This window comes from Colletotrichum tamarilloi (assembly GCF_030869305.1).
Source record: "Colletotrichum tamarilloi strain Tom-12 chromosome Unknown Scaffold_6.1, whole genome shotgun sequence".
NCBI lineage: Eukaryota > Fungi > Ascomycota > Sordariomycetes > Glomerellales > Glomerellaceae > Colletotrichum > Colletotrichum tamarilloi.
The window spans coordinates 1,013,081-1,034,493 of record NW_026849389.1 but is presented as its reverse complement, the minus strand read 5'-3'; the positions used below and the strand labels follow the sequence as shown (position 1 = coordinate 1,034,493).

Sequence of the window (21,413 nt, the reverse complement as noted above, 5' to 3'; positions counted from 1 at the left end):
TTGCACTTACAGGCGTTTAGGTATCACTGCTCTATTCAGACATACCTCTGAGACCCGTCCCGGGATTCAGGATTTCCTGATTTTCAAGCCCAACAACTTCTAGACTTTGGGCTAGCGAGGGTCGAAGCGGGCAGACCGCTTCCCAGACCACAGCCTTCGTTCTAGACATGAGGCGTTGTCAATCAGCTCAAGCTGCAATCTGCACAAGAGAGGATGCTTCAGTCAGCTCATTGTAAGAATGAAGGATCAGAATCAAGCCATAGGTATGCTTGTGACAAAGCAGAGCAATGACCCCCCTCTCAATGCCTCATTCTTCCTACTGCATTAGTGATGTTGCACAGCGTTCGCGATGTTGTGCTGCGGCCTGTCCATCCGGCCAGCCCCTTTGCCGACCAAAGATCGGCGAGAGTGCGTTGAGTGCGTGGGTGCTTGGGGTGCCCCCCATCCCTTTCACTGCTTCCACAAGCCATATAGACGCGTCATTCGCGAGGGTCTGATGCATAAGACGGCGAAGCTCTTGCCCAGACGGGCGCGATGTCGCAAAGAGCTGCAAAAGGTATGCTGGCTGGCTGGCTGGCGGGGCGCGGAAGGACCGCCGATGTTTGGAGGATCGAAACCTCGCAGTGGCCCCCCCTTTTCGCGAACCTATGTTTATGGCGTGGGCAGGCTCAGAGACAGGCTTTTCTCCCAATTTTAACTAAGATTGAAGAACGGGAGAATAGTGACATGTGAGTAATGTTGTAAGTGTTCCATCCAACTGTGTAGCTTCACCTCTTGGACTTACGCAAATTAGGGTAAAAATAGGTGAAGGAAAAGTTTGCTGGGGATTTTGAGTTGTCTTGGCCATTCTATGTATCAAAGGGTAATGTGGCTCTGAAAAGTCAGAGAGCATGTTACTCCCAGGCTCAACGGTACCGGATCTAGGGGCTATGAGGCTAGATCATGCCACGGAGGTTATAATTACCGCTGTCTTCTTTGAGGTAGCGAGACGAGCCGCGAGGAACTTTAGTCTTCACATTTCTATCCACATATACAGAAGGATGGTTATAGGTCTTGGGCGTAATGAAACTCGAACAGACTTGCCAGTGTTTGCTCCAGCATACTTGAGCAGGTAGATGACACGGATCGAGGATCCCTGACCCACCCCTCCCATTTCCTGGAAGCAAGCATATCCAGTAATCCCGGACTACATCGACATTCACAAAACGACAGTTCTTTGATCTATAAAAACATAGAATTTCAACGCGATCATCTAACAATATGATGCAAGAATGGGTTACAGGCGGGTAGCTTGACTGGTAGCACAGGGAGTACTATGTATGTGTGAACAGAACTTAGATCGCTTGCCTCTCTCCCTGCCTTTGACCATAAGCGAGATGCGCCACAAGGGATACTAATCAGTACATCATTTTGTCGATTCTTCATTCGCGTCGTCTTGTTGTTCAACATTTTCCCAGCGAACCTTGGTCGAGGTAAGCTCGCTTTCCTGAATAAAAAGGCTTAGGATGATATGATGCATGTACTTAAAGTCCGCTTCTCAAAAAGAAACATTTTACATATGAGCGAAATCAGAAAGATATGGGCAGGCTAGATGGAACACTCGTTCCCTGGTTGCTCGTCGGCGTCTTTATGGAATCTGCTTGATGAGCTGTCGTGAATAACACGGTTATTTTGCCTATCTCGATTCCTTCGAGACGATATGCAATTAGACAAAGTTCAGGGTAAATGAGAAAGGAAGACCACCAAAGAAACATCTACCACTTTGAGCAATACTTCCAATTCGTTTTTGGCCAGTGCCAATCCTCTCCTCAGATGAAAGCTCGGGAGGAAAGAGACGAACTGGAAGTCAGATCATGGCCTGAGCGTCACCCTAAGGAACCTCACCTTCGGTGAGCAGCCATCCAGTCAGTCAGACCGAAGTCGGCATGGTCCGGAGTTCGGCATCTTTCGGCTTCCCCACCGTCGAATTTACCACGGATAGAGGCATCAGGGCCTCTTATAGGTTCTCCACCGTCTCTCCAGTGCTAGTGTCAATTCGGGCGCCAGTTGTGAGAGCCGGCCCGCGGGCAGGCAATAGCGTCATTTTCTCCGGTATCTTTTACCGGCCGACCAGTCTATTTTTGTTGATTTCACACACACCTTCAATCCCACGAGACATCTCCGAAGCCGCTTGGTTGTGTCCCCAAAACACTGCGACAACGATCATCTCACAGCGCGCGCATGCTTGCAACATGCATTGTTCTTGTTAATACCCCTAGACTTTTTTTTGCTCCATTTGACTTCTGTTCACCTTGGTCCCTCTTGACCAGCCACCATGCGCCGTGCAGCTGCATCCTCACTTCCCCTCCGCAGAGTGGGCGCATCGCTCAACGGCTCTGCCGCCCCAACCCGAGGCATCACAGAGCAGGCCGTCAACCGACGCTCCCTTTGCACAACTTGCCTTGCTAATAGACACAACACAAGCGCTGGAAGGTTGCGTCCGTTACCGAATATTTTTACGCAACAAACCAGAAATGGGGGCCAGAGGAGGACGGCTTCGGCGGTAGCGACAGCAACAGAGGGAAACAGGGGTAGGGAACCAGAATCGCGAAAACAGTTTGGTGGCGCAAGGGGGGCTAATGAGAAGGCAGCTGCAAAAGATGAACACGGCCCGATACAAGAATACGACCGCCGAGTCGACAACGGCATTTTGCGCAACGACGAGCATCAGAGGGGCAAGTTTGCGCTCCCAGGAGCTGACATTGGCAGGGGGGGAGAATCACATGCTGACGAGGGACAGGTATCATCCAGAGCCTCCAGCACCTCCACGACGAGCTGGTCAACTACCATGCGCCCGAAGTGAAGCAGCCGACTCTCGAGTCCATCAAGCCCGCAAAGTCAATGTTCGGATCCTGGTTCGGCGGGGGAAAGGCTGCCGAGGCTGCGATAGGAGCGATCCCGAGTAACTTGCCCCGCGGGCTGTACCTCTTTGGCGATGTCGGTAGCGGCAAGACGATGCTCATGGATCTGTTTTACGACACGCTGCCGAGCTCCGTCAAGACCAAGACGCGCATCCACTTCCACAACTTCATGCAGGATGTCCACAAGCGGCTACACAAGATGAAGATGCAGCACGGCAACGACGTCGACGCCGTTCCCTTTGTGGCAGCGCAGATCGCGGCGCAGGGCAACGTTCTCTGTTTCGACGAGTTTCAGTGTACCGACGTGGCAGACGCCATGATTCTGAGAAGGTGAGCTAGAAAGGGAAACTGCGCGCGAAAAGGGAACACTGTCGCAAACTGACACACCGGGGGGGCAGACTACTAGAAGCGCTCATGTCACATGGCGTCGTACTGGTCACGACATCGAACCGACACCCCGACGAACTCTACAAGAACGGCATCCAGCGAGAATCCTTCATCCCCGCGATTAAGCTGCTCAAGAGTAGGCTCCACGTCATCAACCTGGACTCCCCGACAGACTACCGCAAGATCCCGAGACCGCCCTCGGGCGTGTACCACACCCCGCTCGACGCGCACGCGACCTCCCACGCCGAGAAGTGGTTCCGCTTCCTCGGCGACCCGGAGAACCCGGAGCCGCACCCGGAGGTGCAGAACGTCTGGGGCCGCGAGATCCACGTGCCGCGCGTGAGCGGCCGCTGCGCGTGGTTCACCTTTGACGAGCTCATCGGCAAGGCCACGTCGGCGGCGGACTACCTCGAGCTGGTGCGCAACTACGACGCCTTTGTCATCACCGACTGTCCCGGCATGACGTACCGCCAGCGCGACCTCGCTCGACGCTTCATCACCTTCATCGACGCCGTGTACGAGTCGCACGCGAAGCTGGTGCTGACGACGGAGAAGCCCCTGACGGAGCTGTTCGTCTCCCGCGCCGAGCTGGAGGAGTCGTTGGAGAAGCAAGGGAAGAAGGACGAGGCCGGACAGCAGCAGAGCGGCGGTGATACCGCGGCGGCGACGCATCTCCTGGAAGACCTGGACCATAATATTGATTCCATCAAGGGCATGTCGGGTCTGTTCTCGGGAGACGAGGAGGCGTTTGCGTTTGCGCGCGCGCTGTCGCGTCTGAGCCACATGGGCAGCAAGGAGTGGGTTGAGCGCGGTATGGGGTTGGAGCAGCAGGGCGGCAAGAAGGAGCGCGACGACTGGGCCAAGGTCCGGAGTCGGCAGATGGAGGACAGCATGTAGAAGCGAGCGTTGTTTTAACGTCAGAGGGAAAGCATTTTACCCCGTTTGGCCGTCCCCTTTTTGACTGGGTTGCTGCCAGCTTTGGGCTGCGTCATGGCTGTAGCTGTTGGGAAAAGGGGGCTCACTTGTTTCTCATATGTTACCCGTCCGGGGTATCTAGGTGGTGGCATGCGCCAACGGCCCCCTTTTCGTCTTTTCATGAGCATTGGGTTCGCTTATGATGCTACGGCAGGACTGCATTTACGGGAAACTCGCATATCTTGGCCGAAAGGTCTATGTATATAAACCATCCTCGTTCAAGACATGATTCTTCGGCTCAGTCAAGACAACACATCTCGATGATCGGGATTCATTTCAGACTCTCATCATTTGGCCATGCTTGTTCCCAGAAGGCCACCAGCGATTGCATATGTGGGAAAAGTATTATGATTGTACCATCTACGGCAAACTAGTAAATACCGGGAAGCAGAACCCAGGGCACTTCCCTCTTGAAGTCAACCCATTGCTCGCCGTACCGCTTGGAGCAGTACTCATTCAACGCCGGCACGCCGCGCGTGAGGAAGTCCACCGCCTGCCACACGCCCATGATCGTACCCCCGATGAAGCCTGACGCCGCCATGCAGTACCCCGCCCTCCAGAGCGCGTACCCGCCGTAGTTGATGTGCCGCGCCAGCTTCCAGAGCCCGCCGCGCATGACCTTGCCCTTGTTCTCGGGCCGGGCCTTGAACTGCTTGCGCTGCCACTCGGACGCCGTCTCGAGGAACATGCCGACGCCGTAGAGGACGCTTCCCAAGACGACCTGGTAGGGGAGAGAGGTACCCGGGAAGTCGCGCGGGGAGGTCAGGACGGAGGTGGACGCCGCGAGGAGGAGCAGGGAGTTTGCGCTGTTGACGAGGGTGTTGTAGAAGCTCACGCCAACAGCGGAGGACGGCGGGAATTCCTCGGCGGAGATGCCGACGAGCCAGTAGGCTTGTTTGACGAAGGAGCCGACGGACATGCCGAGGAGGATGAGGTGCGGGAGCGGCAGGTGGAGGTCGTCGAGGATGGCGACGCCTGTCGTGGAGAGGGCGGCTACGTTGAGGGGGATGGTGTTGATGCCGATCTTAGCGAGGGCGGCGGCGCCCCAGCCGCCGGCGACGAGCTTGTATTGGAAGAAGGGGTCGAGACCGCGGAGGCCGAGGAAGGTGAGGGTTCCTGGCACATTGGACTTTTTGACGCCGCGCTTGATGAGGTCGAAGCTTGGCTTCTCGGATTTGGAGGCCGCCATCTTAGAAGGCAGCACTCGTTTCGTGCGCGATTGAGCTTAGATGGATGTGGTGCTGGTGTGTGAGATGGCTAGATTCAAGAGATGTCGTCGAGATATATCGTGAGCCTACCTAGCTTGGCTCACAAGGTCGGACGAATGCAGGAGGAACACATGCAGGTCATCTCACTAGGAATGCGCGCCGGCTGCAACCGGCACTTTATACACGCGGCGGGGATGTGCTTGGGGAACCTGCGGTTGCTCCCCTCATGATATCATTTACTGCCTGAGGATGGCAAAGGAACAGGTCCAAGCCCGGCGTCTGTTCGCCCATTAAACGTTGTCGGGGGTTCGGGACAGCACTCCATGTTGTAAGGTAGCGGCTGTCGATGTTTGGTGTTCAGACGAGCTTAAAGAGGTAAGTCGGTACCGGTGTCCGATGAGCACCGAAGCTCCACACGAACGGGACGATGGGCAGGCTTGGAAAAGGGTGATACCGTGTCTTTTCATGCTGACAAACCCACCATGCGATTAATTTTGGGCTACGGGTCTAATGATCTTACGACAGAATTTTCAGCATCTTTTGGGTAAGTAGTCAAGGTATCCTATGAGTGCCTACTAAGTACAGAGAGGCCCCGCGATCCTCCAACGGACCAGACGCCGAGTCCGAGACATTATGGGGCACGTAGACCCGCTCCGACACGCTACAGCAGTCGTCAGCAGTAAGTGCCGGTAGCCCAGTGCGATGCGGAATTGGGCTTCCCCAGGCGCCAACCCAAGTACATGCGACCACACCCGCTGGAGAACTCGAGATCCCGTCCGCTCTCTCCTAGATAAACCGGCGAGGGCCAGAGTAGTAGTCGGGTCGGAGACGACCGGCGAATGCCTGGTGTTGCATGTATTCCTCTTTGCTTTTTGGCGGGAGGCGATGAAGAATCTCAGGGTGATTGATGGCTAAGCATGATCACAAGGTGCCCGCATTGATTGGCTCGCTGAGCCGAAAGTTGCTCATAAAGGTAAGGCTTAAGGTACCTACCTACCTTGGAGCTTTCCATCGGGTCGCCCGACCTTGGGGGTCCGCCTAAAACAGAAGGGTAAAAACCCACGTTGCCTGCAGGAAACACGCTGCGAAACAGCGAGATTGAGTCTTCCAAGGAACCCGTCAACAATGTTATAGCAGTGGCAACTTTACATAACTATGTGTTGCCAGATGAAGGCGAAGGAAACCGTTCAGTCAGGTACCTACTGGATGGGAGCTGGATGATTAGGTAAGGCATCTCATCTGTTCCGGTCTTACGGACATCCGAGGTACGTACCTTAGGCAAGGTACCCGCTTGCAAGCATTGGTGGCGTGCTAGGCACCCAGGCAACCCGCGGGGAATGTGTGAGGATGGATTCGAGACAGGGGAGCTTGCCGAGCTGTCGCAGACCTGCTGACGCTTAGCTACCTTATCTTATCTAAGCACCTATCAGTGCTGCCGACATGACGCCAGCCATCTTCCCGTCCCCTTCAACAACATCCACCTGAGTACCTTACATACCTCCCACATCATCCTCAGATTGTATCATCACCAACCCATACTTTTCATTCAAGATGAAGGTCGCCAAAGCTTTGCCTCTTGCAGTGCTGGCCCACTCGGTCAGCGCTCGCTTTGTTGCTGAGGAGGAGATCAACCGTGTCCAGCTGTATCCCGCCGGCTCCGAGCCCGAGAAGTACCTGATCGAACTCGCCCCAGGCAACACTCGCTGGGTGACTGAGGAGGAGAAGTGGGAGCTTCGCAGAGTACGATTCCCCTCATTACCGCTCCTTTTCTTTGCAGAAGTGCTGACATGACGCCTCGCAGAACGGAAACCGCTTCTTCGATATCACCGACCACAAGGAGTTCGGTGCAAACCGCCTCCACACCAAGACGAAGAAGAGCGTCTTCCCCGAGAAGTGTCGCCTCCAGGACAAGGTTAAGCCTCTCATCAAGGACCTTGACAAGAAGGAGATCCAGACCAACCTGGAGAAGTTCACGAGCTTCCACACCCGCTACTTCAAGTCCGACTACGGCCGCCAGTCTTCCGAATGGCTTCTGGCAAAGCTGAACACCATCATCAAGGACGCTGGTGCCGACAAGCACGTCTACGCCGAGGCCTTCCCCCACACCTGGCAACAGAGCTCCATCATTGTCACCATCCCGGGCAAGTCTAACAGCACTGTCGTCATCGGTGCGCACCAGGATTCCATCAACCTGTGGCTGCCTTCCATTCTCGCCGCGCCCGGTGCCGATGACGATGGCAGTGGTTCCATGACCATTCTCGAGGCTTTCCGCACCCTCCTCAAGTCCAAGGATGTCATTTCTGGCAAGGCTGACAACACCATCGAGTTCCACTGGTACAGCGCCGAGGAGGGCGGTCTGCTTGGTAGCCAGGCCATTTTCTCGTCCTACGAGCAGGATGGACGCGACATCAAGGCCATGCTCCAGCAGGATATGACTGGATTTGTTCAAGGAACGCTCGATGCTGGAAAGCCTGAGAGCGTCGGTGTCATTACCGACTTTGTTGATCCCGGCTTGACCGGCTTCATCAAGAAGGTCATCGTCGAGGTAAGTCAAAATGAACCCCATAGTTGCCGGCACAAGTTTGTACTCACATAACTGCAGTACTGCAAGGTTCCCTACGTCGAGACCAAGTGTGGATACGCCTGCTCCGACCATGCCTCTGCAAGCAAGGCTGGCTACCCCTCCGCCTTCGTGATCGAGTCTGCCTTCGAGGACTCTGACAAGCACATTCACAGCACCGATGACAACATTAAGTACTTGTCGTTTGACCACATGCTTGAGCACGCCAAGATGACTCTTGGCCTCGTGTACGAGCTTGGCTTCACCGACTTCGCCGCTCTGGAGAAGCAAGGCCAGGTTTCCGAGGAGTTGTAAACGGCTGGATGAATGATGCATACGCATGATATTAGTTATGATGCCCTACTTATTTTGAATAGATGATGCTTTCATGCGATAAAATTACGTCTCACCATGCTCGCCCGTGGAAGTTGCTTATATGATCGAATTGCCCTTTGGCGCTCTTATTTTCCGGCCCATTTACGGCAGAGAGGGTACTCCGTAAAGCCGAATGGCGGGCTTTCGAGCAGCTGTTCAGCAATCGCGTGTAGTTATTCTTTGCTACGAAAAGGCGGCCGCATCATTAACAGTACAGTGATGTTCATCCGGAACCTGGAAGGAGGCACCCATAGGCGCCCGCCGATGGCGAGATATCGATATTTGATTGATATCATTTTTCACTAATAAGTCTACACGGAAGTTAATTCTGATACAGGCCGAAATCCTCATTCATTTTACTATCGGATTAGACTCGCTATCTGGATTGTCTAGTAAAGAAGAGCAGCATCGCCTTTGCGTCTTGGTGTGCGGCAAGCTTACATTTTGCATTCAGTTATACAGTTGATATCCCAGTGAAGGCTATGGCTCAACGAACGGTCAGCAAGTGGCCCTGGTCGCCCACTGGCGTCTTCTTTGGCGACAGAGAAAGTCAGCACGAATTAAACTCTCAATGACTTGACTTGACACGGTCCCAAGAGGTAGGTTGCCATCTCTTGGAGGCTCCGTGGAAAGATGGCTCGACTAAGGTCTCCAGAAAACTTAAGTAGGTACCTGCATAAGCCGCCTGGTTATCTAATCAAATTGGCTGCATGGGCCCCGCCCAAAGATGCCTCTCAACTGCAGTCTTGCCCTCGTTCCTACCTTAAGGTAGACTTGCGAACCTTGGCAGGTAAGGAGGATACTGAGGTGATGTCACTGACGTGCATGCGCAAGTAACCGTTCCATAAAGGTTCTGCTCTGGGGAAGCGACGTTGGAATTGGGATTGGCACATGGTCAGGTTGCTTCCAGGACGTCTCCGATGGGTCTAGGCTTCAGAGTGGGGCGGGTTTGTATGTACAGACGCCCGCCGCACAGGGGGTCTAAGCTCGCTCCGGCCCAGTCTGCCGATTCGACACCTCCCGCAAGCCTGCAACCCAGATTCTGTACTTTCCTACTCCACCTCTCAACTTTACATCAACATCATCCAAACCACCACCGCTTCAGCCAACGTCTTATCCTTTTCGATTTCACTCATAACAGGGCCCGGAACGTTGCTTTGATTTCCATTTCTTCGCTTGATCAACTTTTCGGCAATCTAGCTTTGCTTGTGTGCCAAGACAGTATAAGCAACCTACGAACACTGCGAACAAAGGCACCTTGCACTGCTTGCCTCGAGTCAGTGCGTCTTGCACTCCCGCAACGAAACACATCTCATTGCCGACTGCTTTTCATTAAACCCCGCATTGAGCATCAGCAAACATGGAGGAACCCCAGGAGCCGAAAGAGCATGCCATCGCCACAGCTCCGTATAGCCACAGGCCCCCCAGTCCTCCCTATATACCCATTCCCATGACATTCGCTAAAGGCGACGCTACCTGCGCCTTTACCCCCTCATTCAACAATGTCGATGCCATGCGCCTTACGAGCGAGGATCTCAGGATCATAACTCGGGACAAGACACAGACTGCCACAGACAGGTCAGTCGGCTGGAACTACGAGGCTCGACGAAAGGCACAGACGCTCCTGGACTTCCTATATCTCGGTCCGTTATCTGTTGCTCGCGACGAAGCTTGGCTTGCCAAGGAGGGAATCACCATGGTCATTGTTACACGACATGCCAGGGTGGCTCAAGCTCGACTGATGAGTGTCGACAAGGTAGCGCAGAAGCTCGGCATACAAGTCGAATATTTAGACGTCTTGGACAACTCTGAATTGATCCGTGGCTTCCCAGAGGTGGTGAGGAAAATCAATGGGCATCTGATCGACGTGTATCGCAGTCAAGTTGTGGGTGCGCAGGAAGGCCGGATGGCAGTCGATGATGAAAGCTTCAGGAGTGGCAAGATTCTCCTTGTTTGCGAAACAGGAAACGACCGGTCAGCTTTCGTTGCTGCAGCTTACATCATGACCATGTACGGAAAGGATATGATCTCATCCGTGCAATTTGTCTCCATGCAACGATTCTCCGCCAACTTCGACGAGGATGGGAAGAGGATGCTACAAGCATACGAAGACATCCTCAATGCCCAAAGAAGTGTCTCTAGTGTGACCAGAGATGTTCCTCGAGCCGGCCAGTCGCAAGGACACACCGGTGGAGGCGGCAAGCGCGGTATCGAAACGACTCTTGACGACGAGGACAGGCAGAGCGGAGGATATGAGACATTCGCCGCGGATCGTGAGCGGTACCAGGACAGGGGCAAATTTGTCCCGTTTCGTGATCGGGATACAGTCGCGTAGGGACGCCTCTAGTCGATCGTAGAGACCTGGAGCTGAAGAGATTTGTAGCGGAGGCATTGCATCAGTGATTTTGGCGTCAGCAGGAAGACCGCCTTCAGCCGTCATTAGGAGCAGACTCATTATGGGGAATTAGAACTTTGCTTTGGGAACATGGATAGGCGTCAAAGGTGTCAGTCAGTATACCCGTTTCAGTCGGCAACGACTTTCTCTCAGGGCAGTTTAGACCTGCTTTCACCGCTATCAGATTCCAGCATTTACACTATCTCAAATTGTGCCCATTCTAAGACGATTTGTTGCGTAGATAGACACGCCCAGTACAAAAGGTCACACATATAATGACTATGGTCTGAATTATTTACGTAATAGACAAGTATGCAGGTCAAATTGGTCTCATGAAACTTTCATATAGATATTATTCACTCTTTCTTCTTCTAGGATAGGCCACGGGCTGTTATTGTCGTATTCTCAGTGTTTCCTCGGTAGATAGATCACCCATCGAAAGGATGCGAATCATGATATAGAAAGGACCAATTCGCTGTAGTCATCCTCAGTGCAACTACACCATGCCACCGGGGTAGAAATTGACCCCCTGGGCCAGTCAACAAGCCTGCTTGAGGCTATCCCATGGGGAGAGACCGACCTCCGGTGAACCTCAGGTCGCAGGACTCATCTCATCTCACTTCACCCTACACGCAACCCTTCCATGACAACGAGGAAGGAGCAGCCGCCTCGACAATTTTTCTTCCGGGCCCCACTGCTCCTTCTTCATACATCTCTCTCACGAACGCGAGATTTCTGGTCCAAACAATCTCACTTGGCTGTCAACAATCCTTCTTTTCACTCTCACACAAGCCCTACTCTCTCACTCTCTCAACCCACACCTCACTTTTCCCACTTACCTCTCACTTTGCCTCATCCGCCATTCCAAATTCATCACACTCACCATCACCACTGAAGTAAGTAGTCGCCGCTGCTCTCCCAATCCACCCCCCATGGGAATATCGCATACTAATACCCATCGAAAGATGGAGGAAGCGGGCGGCCGGAAGCGTGCGCTGCGGCGCTCGACTCAGGCAGTTCAGAGGGGTAGGTACCAGGAGCCGTATGCGCTCGGGGTTCAAAGGCCGGCCTGGGTTCACCCAGACCCGGTCTTTGACCCCGGCGCGGCTCGTTGGGCGTCCTTCCCAACCATCCCCCTGGACCAGCGCGGTCCGGGGGATGAGTATGTGGAGGCGAGAGACCGGGGCGAGCTGGACGCCTGGCTGCGAGAGCAGAACCCCTCCCCTGAGCACTTCAGTGACAACGGTAATTACTTCTTACTCCTACTCATCGTATATCCCGCTAATAAGCCGCAGAGGAGGAGGAGGAGGATGAGCGGCCAGAGGGCGTGCGTGAGGCCAAGGGCGAGGACGAGGGCGAGGGGCTCTCGACAACCATGGACTGGGGCAGCCCAGAGCCTGGGGAGGTTGAGCCCATTGCCTGGGCTCACCTCGGCCACGGCGCCCAATGGGTCTTGCTGGAGGTCCTTTGTGACTCCAAGACCTTTGCTTCGGCAACCCGGGCTCTGGGCTTAACCACTCCAGATGTCATTGACTTTGTTGTGGCCTACATCCAGTACCACCGTCTGATCCAGGGTTGGGCAGAGACCTGCGACAAGATGGGCGTCTCTGAGCTCCTCGACCTGATCCATGGCCAAGGGCCATCGAGAGACGGCGTGAATTTTCTGCACCAGCCGGATCTTCCCACTCACACCATCAAGCCCGACGAGTACGAGAGAGCCTGCCAGTACTTGTGCCAAACAGGATTAGGCGAGCACATTCGAGGACTTGAGAAGTGCTGCGGGATCTCAGAGGGCTTCCTCCAGATTCCAATTGAGCGGGAGATTCTGGCCTCCTGCATTGCCATCCTTGAGAAAGGCAAGAATGGTCCAGATGTGCACGACATCGACAATCCTGGTCATAACGGATCGCAAACTTGGCACGATCAGTACGACGAGAAGTATCATGAGTTGGTGAACAGGGTATTGCAGATTCAAGCATACCTCCCTCCTTTGGATCTGACGAAGGGCAGCCAGGCGAGCACATCGTCTGCGACCAATCCCACAGAGCAGCATGGCACTCCTACTCCAGAGTCAGTGAGTGAGCCTCACAGTGCCGGTCAAGTATACGCTCAGAACAACCCAATGTTTGGCGAGAACAACCAGGTAAGCTCCTTCTTATTCTTTCATCTCTATGTCTTCCTTTGCAATTCGTCCGTTGTTCTTGACGTGAACCTCGGTGGCTCTCGCCTTTGAAGTCAAGACGAGAACTGGGCTAACGGTCAGCAGTATGCATGGGTTTTTGATAACTTGGACATGGACGAGCTTTACAATCCCACCGAAGTCCACAAGTGTCGCAACCGCCCCGCTGTCTCCTATGAGAGCTTTCAGTCTGCTGCCGATGGCAACCTTGAAGTCACTCAGGCGCAGGAGTATGATCAATATGAGGAGTACCCGTTTCCCGATGATCAAGTACTCAACGAAGCATCCCACGAGGCTCAAGACAACAATCTGCCGGCCGCCCCCTTGTTCCCCTTCGAAGGACTCCTGCCCGAGGCAGAGGATCTCATGCCCTGCCCCTTCTTCGCAGAGCCAGAGCTGCCCGTGGACCATACTCGCATCTCTACGAACCCGTCTCTCCCCGTATTGCAGGCTCATGATGAGGACCAGTTGACTCCACAGAGCGCAAGCTCGGCGGTGCCTCAGCCCTTCATTTCTGATATTGATGAGGTGGACCCCAACAGGAAGCCTTCCGACTCACCTGCCTACGAATATTTCCAGTCAGCTGACTACAAGAAACATCTCTACAGCAACCACCCCGATTGGTTCGTCGACGAGATGTTACTTCCAGTTGTTCGACCGGAGGTGCCCGCTATCCAGGCGACCGCTCACCAGAGTGTTGCTCCGGAGGCCAGCCAGCAGGAGAACAATACTGAGGAGGACTCGAACGTCAACTTGAATGCCAACTCGAACGCGAACTCCAACGCGAACTCCAACGCGAATTCGAAAGCCGCCGCGAACGCCAACCCGAGCGCCAACCCGAACTCCAACTTGAACATGGAGCCTTCGCATCCGACGCCGAGCACCGATACGTCTGGAGCTCCTGGAGTGTCTGAAGTCTCTGAAGCACCTGCGGTCTCTCATGCCCCCAAGCTCTTCGAAGCCCCCGAATTTTCTGCAGTCGCCAATATTCCCCAGAGCTCTACAATCTCTGAGGCTTCGAAGGTATCTAGAGTCCCTGGAAGCTCTGAGGTGTCCGCGGTATCTACAGAGAAAGAGCCTCGCTTCGCATTGAAGGCTTCCATGCCTCCAGTCCAGGAAGAAATCACTTTCCACAACACCCCTGCGGTTGTCGCCAGAGACTCGCGCCCACGCACTGTCATTGACTTGACTGATGAATCTGCGAGACCTATGGCTGCTACTCCAGCGAGACCCGCGGTCGCTCCTCCCACGAGAAACACCAACACAGCCCGAACTCCGGCTATGCGCATGGATAGTCCCGAAGCTCCATCCACCAAGAGCTCTACCAAGCCATCCCGCAAACGTGCGGCTGATGACAGCGATGGTGACTATGTTCCCAAGCCCAAGAGAGCCCGCCCTGCGAAGAAGGCTGCGGCCGTTCTGCCCCAACCGCAGGTGATGGGTCCTGACGGAGTACTTATACCCGTCAAGCGTGGCCGAGGACGTCCCCGCAAGTATCCCAGACCTGAAAACATCGCTGCCGTGCAGGCTGCTGCGAATCAGGCTGCTGCGAATCAAGCTGCTGCAAACCAAGCTGCCACGGACCAGACTGCCACGAACCAAGCTACCGCGAGCCAAGCTACCGTGAAGCGAGCTACAAACCAGTCGACGACTATGCAGACCCCCGCGAACAGTTCTCCCGTTCTGAACGCTGCTACACCTCCGGCGAACAACCCAGTTCCCAGCACCGAGCCAATGCTCCCGCAGGCGGCCAAAGGTGCCGTGCCGAGTCGGAGACATCGAAACAAACCGAAGACGAACCAGTCTACCGAGAGCAGCCGTCAAGCTAGCGTTGATCAGCCTCACGTGCAGAGAATTGCCCAGTACCAGGACAGAATGACCCCAGTCTCTAGATACAGCAATGAGCCTTCGAACTCATATACCGACTTCAGAGCTGACGTTCGTCCAACGACGAGCTACGAGCGTATGCCCGCGTCTTTCATTACTGAGATGAGACCGTCTGGTACTAACTTGCGTCAATCCTCGCTTCCTGGAGCCTATGAGCCTTTGAGTTCATACGCTACTTTTCCGGCGCCCGAACCTAGAGCTGGTGTCCGTCAACCGACAAGCTTTGAGCGCACACCTCATCCTGATTCTTTTGGCACGCGTCCATCTGCTGCTGAGCCGCGTCAATCGTCGACTCCTAGAGCCTATCAACCTTCGAACTCATACACTGCTATGGAAACTGCACCCACAGAGTATAGTCGTCGTCAGGATGAAATTCAAGAGCGTATGCCCACGGCTTCTGCTTCACGCATGCAGTCGTCAGCTAGTGAGCTGCGTCAATCCTCGGTCCCTAGTCCCTATTCGAATCCGAACCCATTCTCTGCTCTAGTGACCGATTTCACAACTCACGGTCGTCAGCCGGGAAGCCAAGAGCGTATGCCCGCGTCGTCAACTTCTACAGTGCAGCCGTCTGCTACTGTCGAGCGTCAGTCATCGCTTCCTGGAGCTTGTTCTCGCCCTCCGGCACTTACACCCCAACCCGACATCGAGATCCTAGAGCCCTCCATGCCAGCCATAGCGCCAGCTCTGAAACGCTCGTCTTTCCAGCAATCATCGCATACTACTGCCTCAAACAACTCTTCGAGCAAAGTCGATCTCAAGGCCCCAGGACGTCCTCGCCAGGACAAGCTTGGTAGGTTGTTCCCTCCTCAGTATGAGACATACGAGGAGTTTTGGGTATCGGTGCCCGATGGCGCGGACTATGCCTTGAAAATGGTCGAGAAGGGGTGGCCTTCTGATGTTGCCATGCAGCTTGCCCGAGAGCGCATTGCTATGAACATGGCTTCGTGGCCCAACAGCATCTACTCGCTTCATTACAAGCCGAAGGCTGCGCCAACCCCATTCCCGGGCGTTACCGCTAGCATTCGCAGAGAGATTGAAGCTGAGAAGGCCGCCGCCGCTCAGAAGCGCAAAGAAAACGAACAGGCAGACAAGTGATTCGGCCGATGCCCTTGCTAGAGAATTCCTACAGCCATCTAGTAGCATCGATGAACATCAAAGTGTCAAGAAGCGAAAGGTTGCAAGCCTGGCTCGACGGCAAGAATACATCAATTGCATCGCGGGACATACTCTGCCTACTATAAGGCACCATAAAAGAAAAAAGCACAAAAAAAAAAAAAAGAACACCATTACAGCGGAAAAGTTGACCCAAGATGCCAGACATACGGCCATCGGGTCTCCTGGTTTGCGAGATCTTTCTTGCTACATCGGCGGTCTTTTTTCTTGCTTCTTTCACTTTTTCAACGAGACGGATTTTGGTCTTCGTTGCATATCGCGCTCCTACTTGGAGAATTTGGTTTCGGTATTGGGGAGGACTCAGGATTCTGGTGGCTTTCTCTTTTGCACATACCTCTATGGATGGCTTACAGATGACATTGGTTCGGAGGATGATACCCATTTGGAATTCGGGAACGGTTTCTTGGGGAAAAGGCCCCTTAATTTTGTTGAGATACCCATCGCATCAGTGCGATTTGTTGTGAGTTAGGAAAAATATCAGGTTGCCCAAAATGACGTCCACTTTGGTTCGTGATGTAATAACTGCTTCGTGAGATGTCGTTGATCCGGGCCGTCAGAAATGCCACCAGTATTATGTAAGTTAGCGCTGAGCTAAGTGAACAGGGGTTGGTGACGGCGAGCTGTGGGTCGACCTTGCATCACCGAGCTTCCCTCACCGAGCGCACGCTCAGCCAAGTTACAGAAGCACTGCCTCCCACTTCCAACCCGCCGATTACCCCAAATCCACATCCTTGGCCGAGCTCCCGTCCCACGCGGCCCAACGACGATCCACTCAGCAACAACGACACCTCTCCGGCCAAGCCTTCACCATCTCCGGTTCACGAGATCCTCCAAATCTCCGTCGAATTGCTACATCAAGCAGTCTCCTAAGACAAAATCATCTATCTGCGCACCGCAGTTCCCGCCACACGAACGAAGCCCGAGCAAGCTCGCCCGGCCCCCTTCGTCAACCTCCGTCCACCGACGCTCTCCTCCGTGTACACGAACACATCTACACATACCGCACATCATGGCGCCTCCTCGCATCGAAGCACAAGAAATCGAGACGTACTGGAACATCTTCTCCACCCGGACGGGCGGCGGCCAGTTTTTGACGGGAGAACAGGCCGCGCCGGTGCTGAAGAATAGCGGCCTGACGGACAACCAGCTCGAGAGGGTGTGGGATCTCGCCGACGTCGACAATGATGGAAATCTCGACTTTGAGGAGTTTTGCGTTGCCATGAGAGTTATTTTTGATATCCTGAATGGCGTGAGTATACCTTGAGTCGGATGTGCAGCGGAAGAGAGAATGGCGCAGAGTTGCTAATCGCATTCGGATGGGCAGGAATACTCAGATGTCCCGACGACACTCCCCGATTGGCTCGTCCCCGAGTCCAAGGCACATCTCGTCCAGGCGAATCGCGCGCTCACAGGAAGGCAAGTGGCGTTTGAGCAAGTCGACGACGATCCAGACTCCCCAGGGCTGAAGGATGGATTCGACTGGTACATGAGCCCAGCGGACAAGTCAAAGTACGAGTCGATATACCAAGAGAACCGGGACGCACGGGGACAAGTAGCATGTAGGTTCACTTGCGCGGGCCCCTATTCGCCGTGTTACTTTTACTAACAGTGCATTCGTTTCAGTCACTGCTCTCGAGGACCTCTACGAATCCCTCGACGTTCCCGACACCGACATCCGCTCCGCTTGGAACCTCATCAACCCCTCAGCTGGCCAATCCATCAACAAGGATGCCTGCCTCGCCTTCCTTCACATCCTGAACAACCGCCACGAAGGCTTCCGCATTCCGCGCACCGTCCCCGCCTCCCTCCGGGCCTCATTTGAGCGCAACCAGATCGACTACCAACTAGACAACCAGACCCCCGGCGCCTCCCGATGGGCGACAAAGGCCGACGACTCGACGGCGACGGGCCGCAAGGCCAAGTTTGGCGACCAGTACCTCACCCGCCTGGGCCGCAGCGGCTTCAAGTCTAGCGGAACCGACTTCTCCACGGCCAAGACGGACGACTGGGAGGAGGTCCGCCTCAAGAAGCAGCTGCAGGAGCTGGACGAGAAGTTGGCCCGCATCGAGGCCGACGTCGAGCGTAAGAAGGGCGGTAAGCGCGACGGCAAGCCCGCTCTCGTCAAGCGCGAGCTCGAGCAGCTGCTCGACTACAAGCGCAAGGAGCTCAAGGACCTCGAGAGCGGTGCCGGCAAGGGCCAGGGCGGCGGTGGTGGGCTGAAGGGGGTAGCGGATGATTTGCAGACGGTCAAGGAGCAGGTTGAGGGTCTCGAGACGCATCTCGCGTCGCGGCAGGGTGTGCTTGACCAGCTGCGGAGGGAGATTGAGGATGAGAAGTCGAGTAGATGAAGATGAGAGCTGGTGGGGGGGGGGGGGGGGGGGGGGGGGGGGGGGGGGGGGGGGGGGGGGGGGGGGGGGGGGGGGGGGGGGGGGGGGGGGGGGGGGGGGGGGGGGGGGGGGGGGGGGGGGGGGGGGGGGGGGGGGGGGGGGGGGGGGTGAAGGAGGGAGGGAGAGGGAAAATCCAAATTTGACAGCGTCTGTTTCTGGTGCAGGGCGGGCGGCTTGCTTGGGTTATCTTTTATATGTTTGTCTTCTTTCGAGGTAGGGATGACGGGCCCGGTCTGGTTTGGGTACCCCTTTCTCACGTTCAATTCAGGGAGTTGATCATTCCATCTCGATGCATATTCCACGTGCATGTAAGACTATAATGTTTGCCGGTCCGCTGCTTAGATTGATGAGATGCAGAGGAGGTAGGCGGGGCTTATAGTTGAAGATTGTGCTTCCAAGAGGTAGAAAATAGAAGCTTAGCAAATAATGCACGGGGATTGAAGTAACGGATTTCTTTCTCGTTATTTTTTGGCGGCCTACTTCTCCTATAGAGACATTCGGGAGTCATCGGTCATGGTAAATGATCAGAGCGCAGTTTTCAAGTACAGGAGAGGGGGTCTGGGAATGATTGAGGTAATGGCAAGAGTATTGAGACCAGACTAGTAGCCGCTTCTCCGCGAGTTTGTATCAGATTATTTGGATAGAACCGTATAAGTGTAATTACATGAATCAAAACACCAAACACCGAGAAGCCGTGCTTCTGCTTCTGTTTCTGCTTCTGTTTCTGTTTCTAGCTCAACATCACGAGCTACGAGCTTACCACTGGCCGCCGTTGGCATACGGCACGGCCATGGGCAACCCCAAGTTCCGGCTCTTGACAGCCCAGATCATGAGAGAAGGGGCCTTAACCCAGCCGATGCGGCCCGCGCCACGGCTGCGACCCGTGGCGCAGACGTAGACGTCGACGGGCATGCCTTTTACGACGGTTTGGTCTTTGCCTTTGAGTGCGAGCTCAATGTTCTTTACGACGCCGGCGGCCTGGTACGTTTTGGGGAGAAGTTAGTCATGTTCAACAAGAGAGAGGGGAAGGTTGTGAGAGAAATAGAGAACAGGGGGGTTGGGGGCGACGAACCTGCTTGTCCGTGAGCATGAAGCCCGCCCTCGGAAACGAGACAATATCCCCGCACGCCCAGACGTTCTCGACGCCCTTGACGCGCATGTACTCGTCCACATTCACATACTTGCGCTCGTTCAGCATCCCGGGGTCGAGGTACTCCGTATTCGGCACGAGGCCCATGGTGGGGAGGTACAGATCCGTCCGGATGACCTCGCCGCTCATGAGCTTGACCTCGGTCTTGCCATCCGGCAGCGGGCGCGAATTCGCGACGCGCGCGTGCTTCCGGACCTGCACGCCGAGCCTCGTAATCTCGTTCTGCACAGGTTTCGCGATGGAGTCGCCCGCGAGGATCTCGTCTTCGGCCGCCAAGAGGTGGACCTCTTTGTCCTTGAACTCGAAGCGGATCTCGGCGGCGACTTCTACGCCCGTGGGACCAGCGCCCGCTACGACGATGTGGTTTGCGGACTTGACCTTTTCTGCCGTCGCGTGGAGGAGGCGGAGGGTTTCTTCGTGGGAATTGGAGGATTTCCACGGCATGTCGGGGGAGGCGGCGCGGGCGCCGGTGGCGAGGACGAGGTAGTCATATGGCAGGGACCTGGGGCCGGACGCGGTCGATACGAGGGCGGATTTGCGGGCCACATCGAGGCCCGTGGCGGTGCCGAGGACGAATTCGAAGGATTCCTTGGGGTAGGATGCGAAGCCGGACTCGATGGGCTGGAAGATTTCGTCATCTTTGACGATGCCCGGCACGATGGCGCGGACGGAGCCCATGTTCCAGTAGAAGTGAGTTGTCTGCCATTTTCTTATCAGCCTTTGCGCACGACTTCCTTTCCCTTCCGTTTCGTGTTTTTCCAAGGCACTGCCCAACTCCTGTCCTCATATGTCTCATTTTTGCTTCGTCTCCTCTGAACGCTGATGGAGGCAGAGGTGAGATAAGTGTGGGTCGCCTGCAGCTGTCTTACGCCGCCCCCACGGGCCTCCGGAGCTCGGTGACACCCCTAGCTTCTGTAGAGGTCGTCCGATTTCGAGAATCGAGAATTTTCAAGTAGCTTGATGTGTGCCAATTATAGTGTAGAAAATTCTCTCTCACCTTTGAAACCAGGATCACTCTGAGGTCCGGCTCTGTCTGGCGTGTGTGCTTGAGCAACCGATGAGCCACGGCCAGGCCGCCGTACGCGGCGCCGAGAACGACGACAGTCTTGACCATATTTACTATGTCTTATTCCAACTCGTCCTCAAATAGACTCTGAGCTTCTTGATTTTGATGAGGTGAGTGATGGACGAATAACTCGCCTTGATGGAGCTAAAAGAGGTTATTAGTCGATTTGTCAAATTACTGTTTGGTGATGGGCCCGTCGAGGAGCTGCTGGGTATCTTTAGATCAATAGACACCCCTCAACCAGAGCTGCGAGACGACTGCTATTTATTCCCCTCCATAGCTTGCTCGAGCCCGGGATGCATCAAAGCCTGGTGGCATCCTTGCGGCATAGATCCTGTGTCTCCCCATCCTATCTCATGTAAGTCCGGAATACGCGTCCCCTCACTAAGCTGCGCTAATGCCAACGAAGAACGCGAATTGGTGCCATTAGTACTTTTGGTCCAGGTTTCAGTCTCAAAGTCCGTGCCGTTAGGGTAACACAACATGTGGTTGGTAGGAAGGTAGGTAAGGTCAGACAGAAAAAGCACTTTGGATTGTTCATGTCCGTCACTGGGGTGGGTGGGCCTGTCGATCCCCCGTTGTCCGCTCGGCTTTCCCCACGCCCAGACCACGCATATGACGGATTGCCATTCGACGACGTTGGGACAGTTGGTAGCTGCACAAGCAAACAAACAAAGAAGAGACGGAAACAAAAGGTTGAGCTTCGACCGGAATCGCTCCATCGAGAGTCGGTCCAGGCTCGGGAATATTGCTGGTGGTGTAGGGCTTGTT

The 21,413-nt window shown here is 54.9% G+C and overlaps 7 protein-coding genes across 7 annotated transcripts; 5 read left to right on the top strand and 2 right to left on the bottom strand.

Moving 5' to 3' along the window:
* Positions 1-2,314: 2,314 nt before the first annotated feature.
* CTAM01_02861 (AFG1-like ATPase) lies at positions 2,315-4,184 on the top strand (the record flags this gene model as incomplete). The annotated part of the gene is made up of 3 exons (XM_060518899.1): positions 2,315-2,718; positions 2,793-3,230; positions 3,299-4,184. The coding sequence occupies 3 exons, from the start codon at positions 2,315-2,317 to the stop codon at positions 4,182-4,184; spliced, it is 1,728 nt and encodes a 575-aa protein (XP_060386702.1).
* A 448-nt stretch (positions 4,185-4,632) lies between these two features.
* Positions 4,633-5,451, bottom strand: CTAM01_02860 (uncharacterized protein; the record flags this gene model as incomplete). The annotated part of the gene is made up of 1 exon (XM_060518898.1): positions 4,633-5,451. The coding sequence occupies one exon, from the start codon at positions 5,449-5,451 to the stop codon at positions 4,633-4,635; it is 819 nt and encodes a 272-aa protein (XP_060386701.1).
* A 1,570-nt stretch (positions 5,452-7,021) lies between these two features.
* On the top strand, positions 7,022-8,345 carry CTAM01_02859 (peptidase family M28; the record flags this gene model as incomplete). The annotated part of the gene is made up of 3 exons (XM_060518897.1): positions 7,022-7,210; positions 7,272-8,015; positions 8,073-8,345. The coding sequence occupies 3 exons, from the start codon at positions 7,022-7,024 to the stop codon at positions 8,343-8,345; spliced, it is 1,206 nt and encodes a 401-aa protein (XP_060386700.1).
* A 1,420-nt stretch (positions 8,346-9,765) lies between these two features.
* On the top strand, positions 9,766-10,740 carry CTAM01_02858 (dual specificity phosphatase; the record flags this gene model as incomplete). Its single annotated transcript, XM_060518896.1, has 1 exon — positions 9,766-10,740. One exon carries the CDS (start codon positions 9,766-9,768, stop codon positions 10,738-10,740), a length of 975 nt encoding a protein of 324 aa, XP_060386699.1.
* A 1,025-nt stretch (positions 10,741-11,765) lies between these two features.
* On the top strand, positions 11,766-15,961 carry CTAM01_02857 (uncharacterized protein; the record flags this gene model as incomplete). Its single annotated transcript, XM_060518895.1, has 3 exons — positions 11,766-12,045; positions 12,096-12,943; positions 13,067-15,961. 3 exons carry the CDS (start codon positions 11,766-11,768, stop codon positions 15,959-15,961), a joined length of 4,023 nt encoding a protein of 1,340 aa, XP_060386698.1.
* A 1,087-nt stretch (positions 15,962-17,048) lies between these two features.
* On the top strand, positions 17,049-18,387 carry CTAM01_02856 (uncharacterized protein; the record flags this gene model as incomplete). The annotated part of the gene is made up of 3 exons (XM_060518894.1): positions 17,049-17,288; positions 17,364-17,598; positions 17,663-18,387. The coding sequence occupies 3 exons, from the start codon at positions 17,049-17,051 to the stop codon at positions 18,385-18,387; spliced, it is 1,200 nt and encodes a 399-aa protein (XP_060386697.1).
* A 795-nt stretch (positions 18,388-19,182) lies between these two features.
* Positions 19,183-20,690, bottom strand: CTAM01_02855 (uncharacterized protein; the record flags this gene model as incomplete). Its single annotated transcript, XM_060518893.1, has 3 exons — positions 19,183-19,404; positions 19,499-20,275; positions 20,574-20,690. 3 exons carry the CDS (start codon positions 20,688-20,690, stop codon positions 19,183-19,185), a joined length of 1,116 nt encoding a protein of 371 aa, XP_060386696.1.
* Between the last annotated feature and the right edge of the window lie 723 nt (positions 20,691-21,413).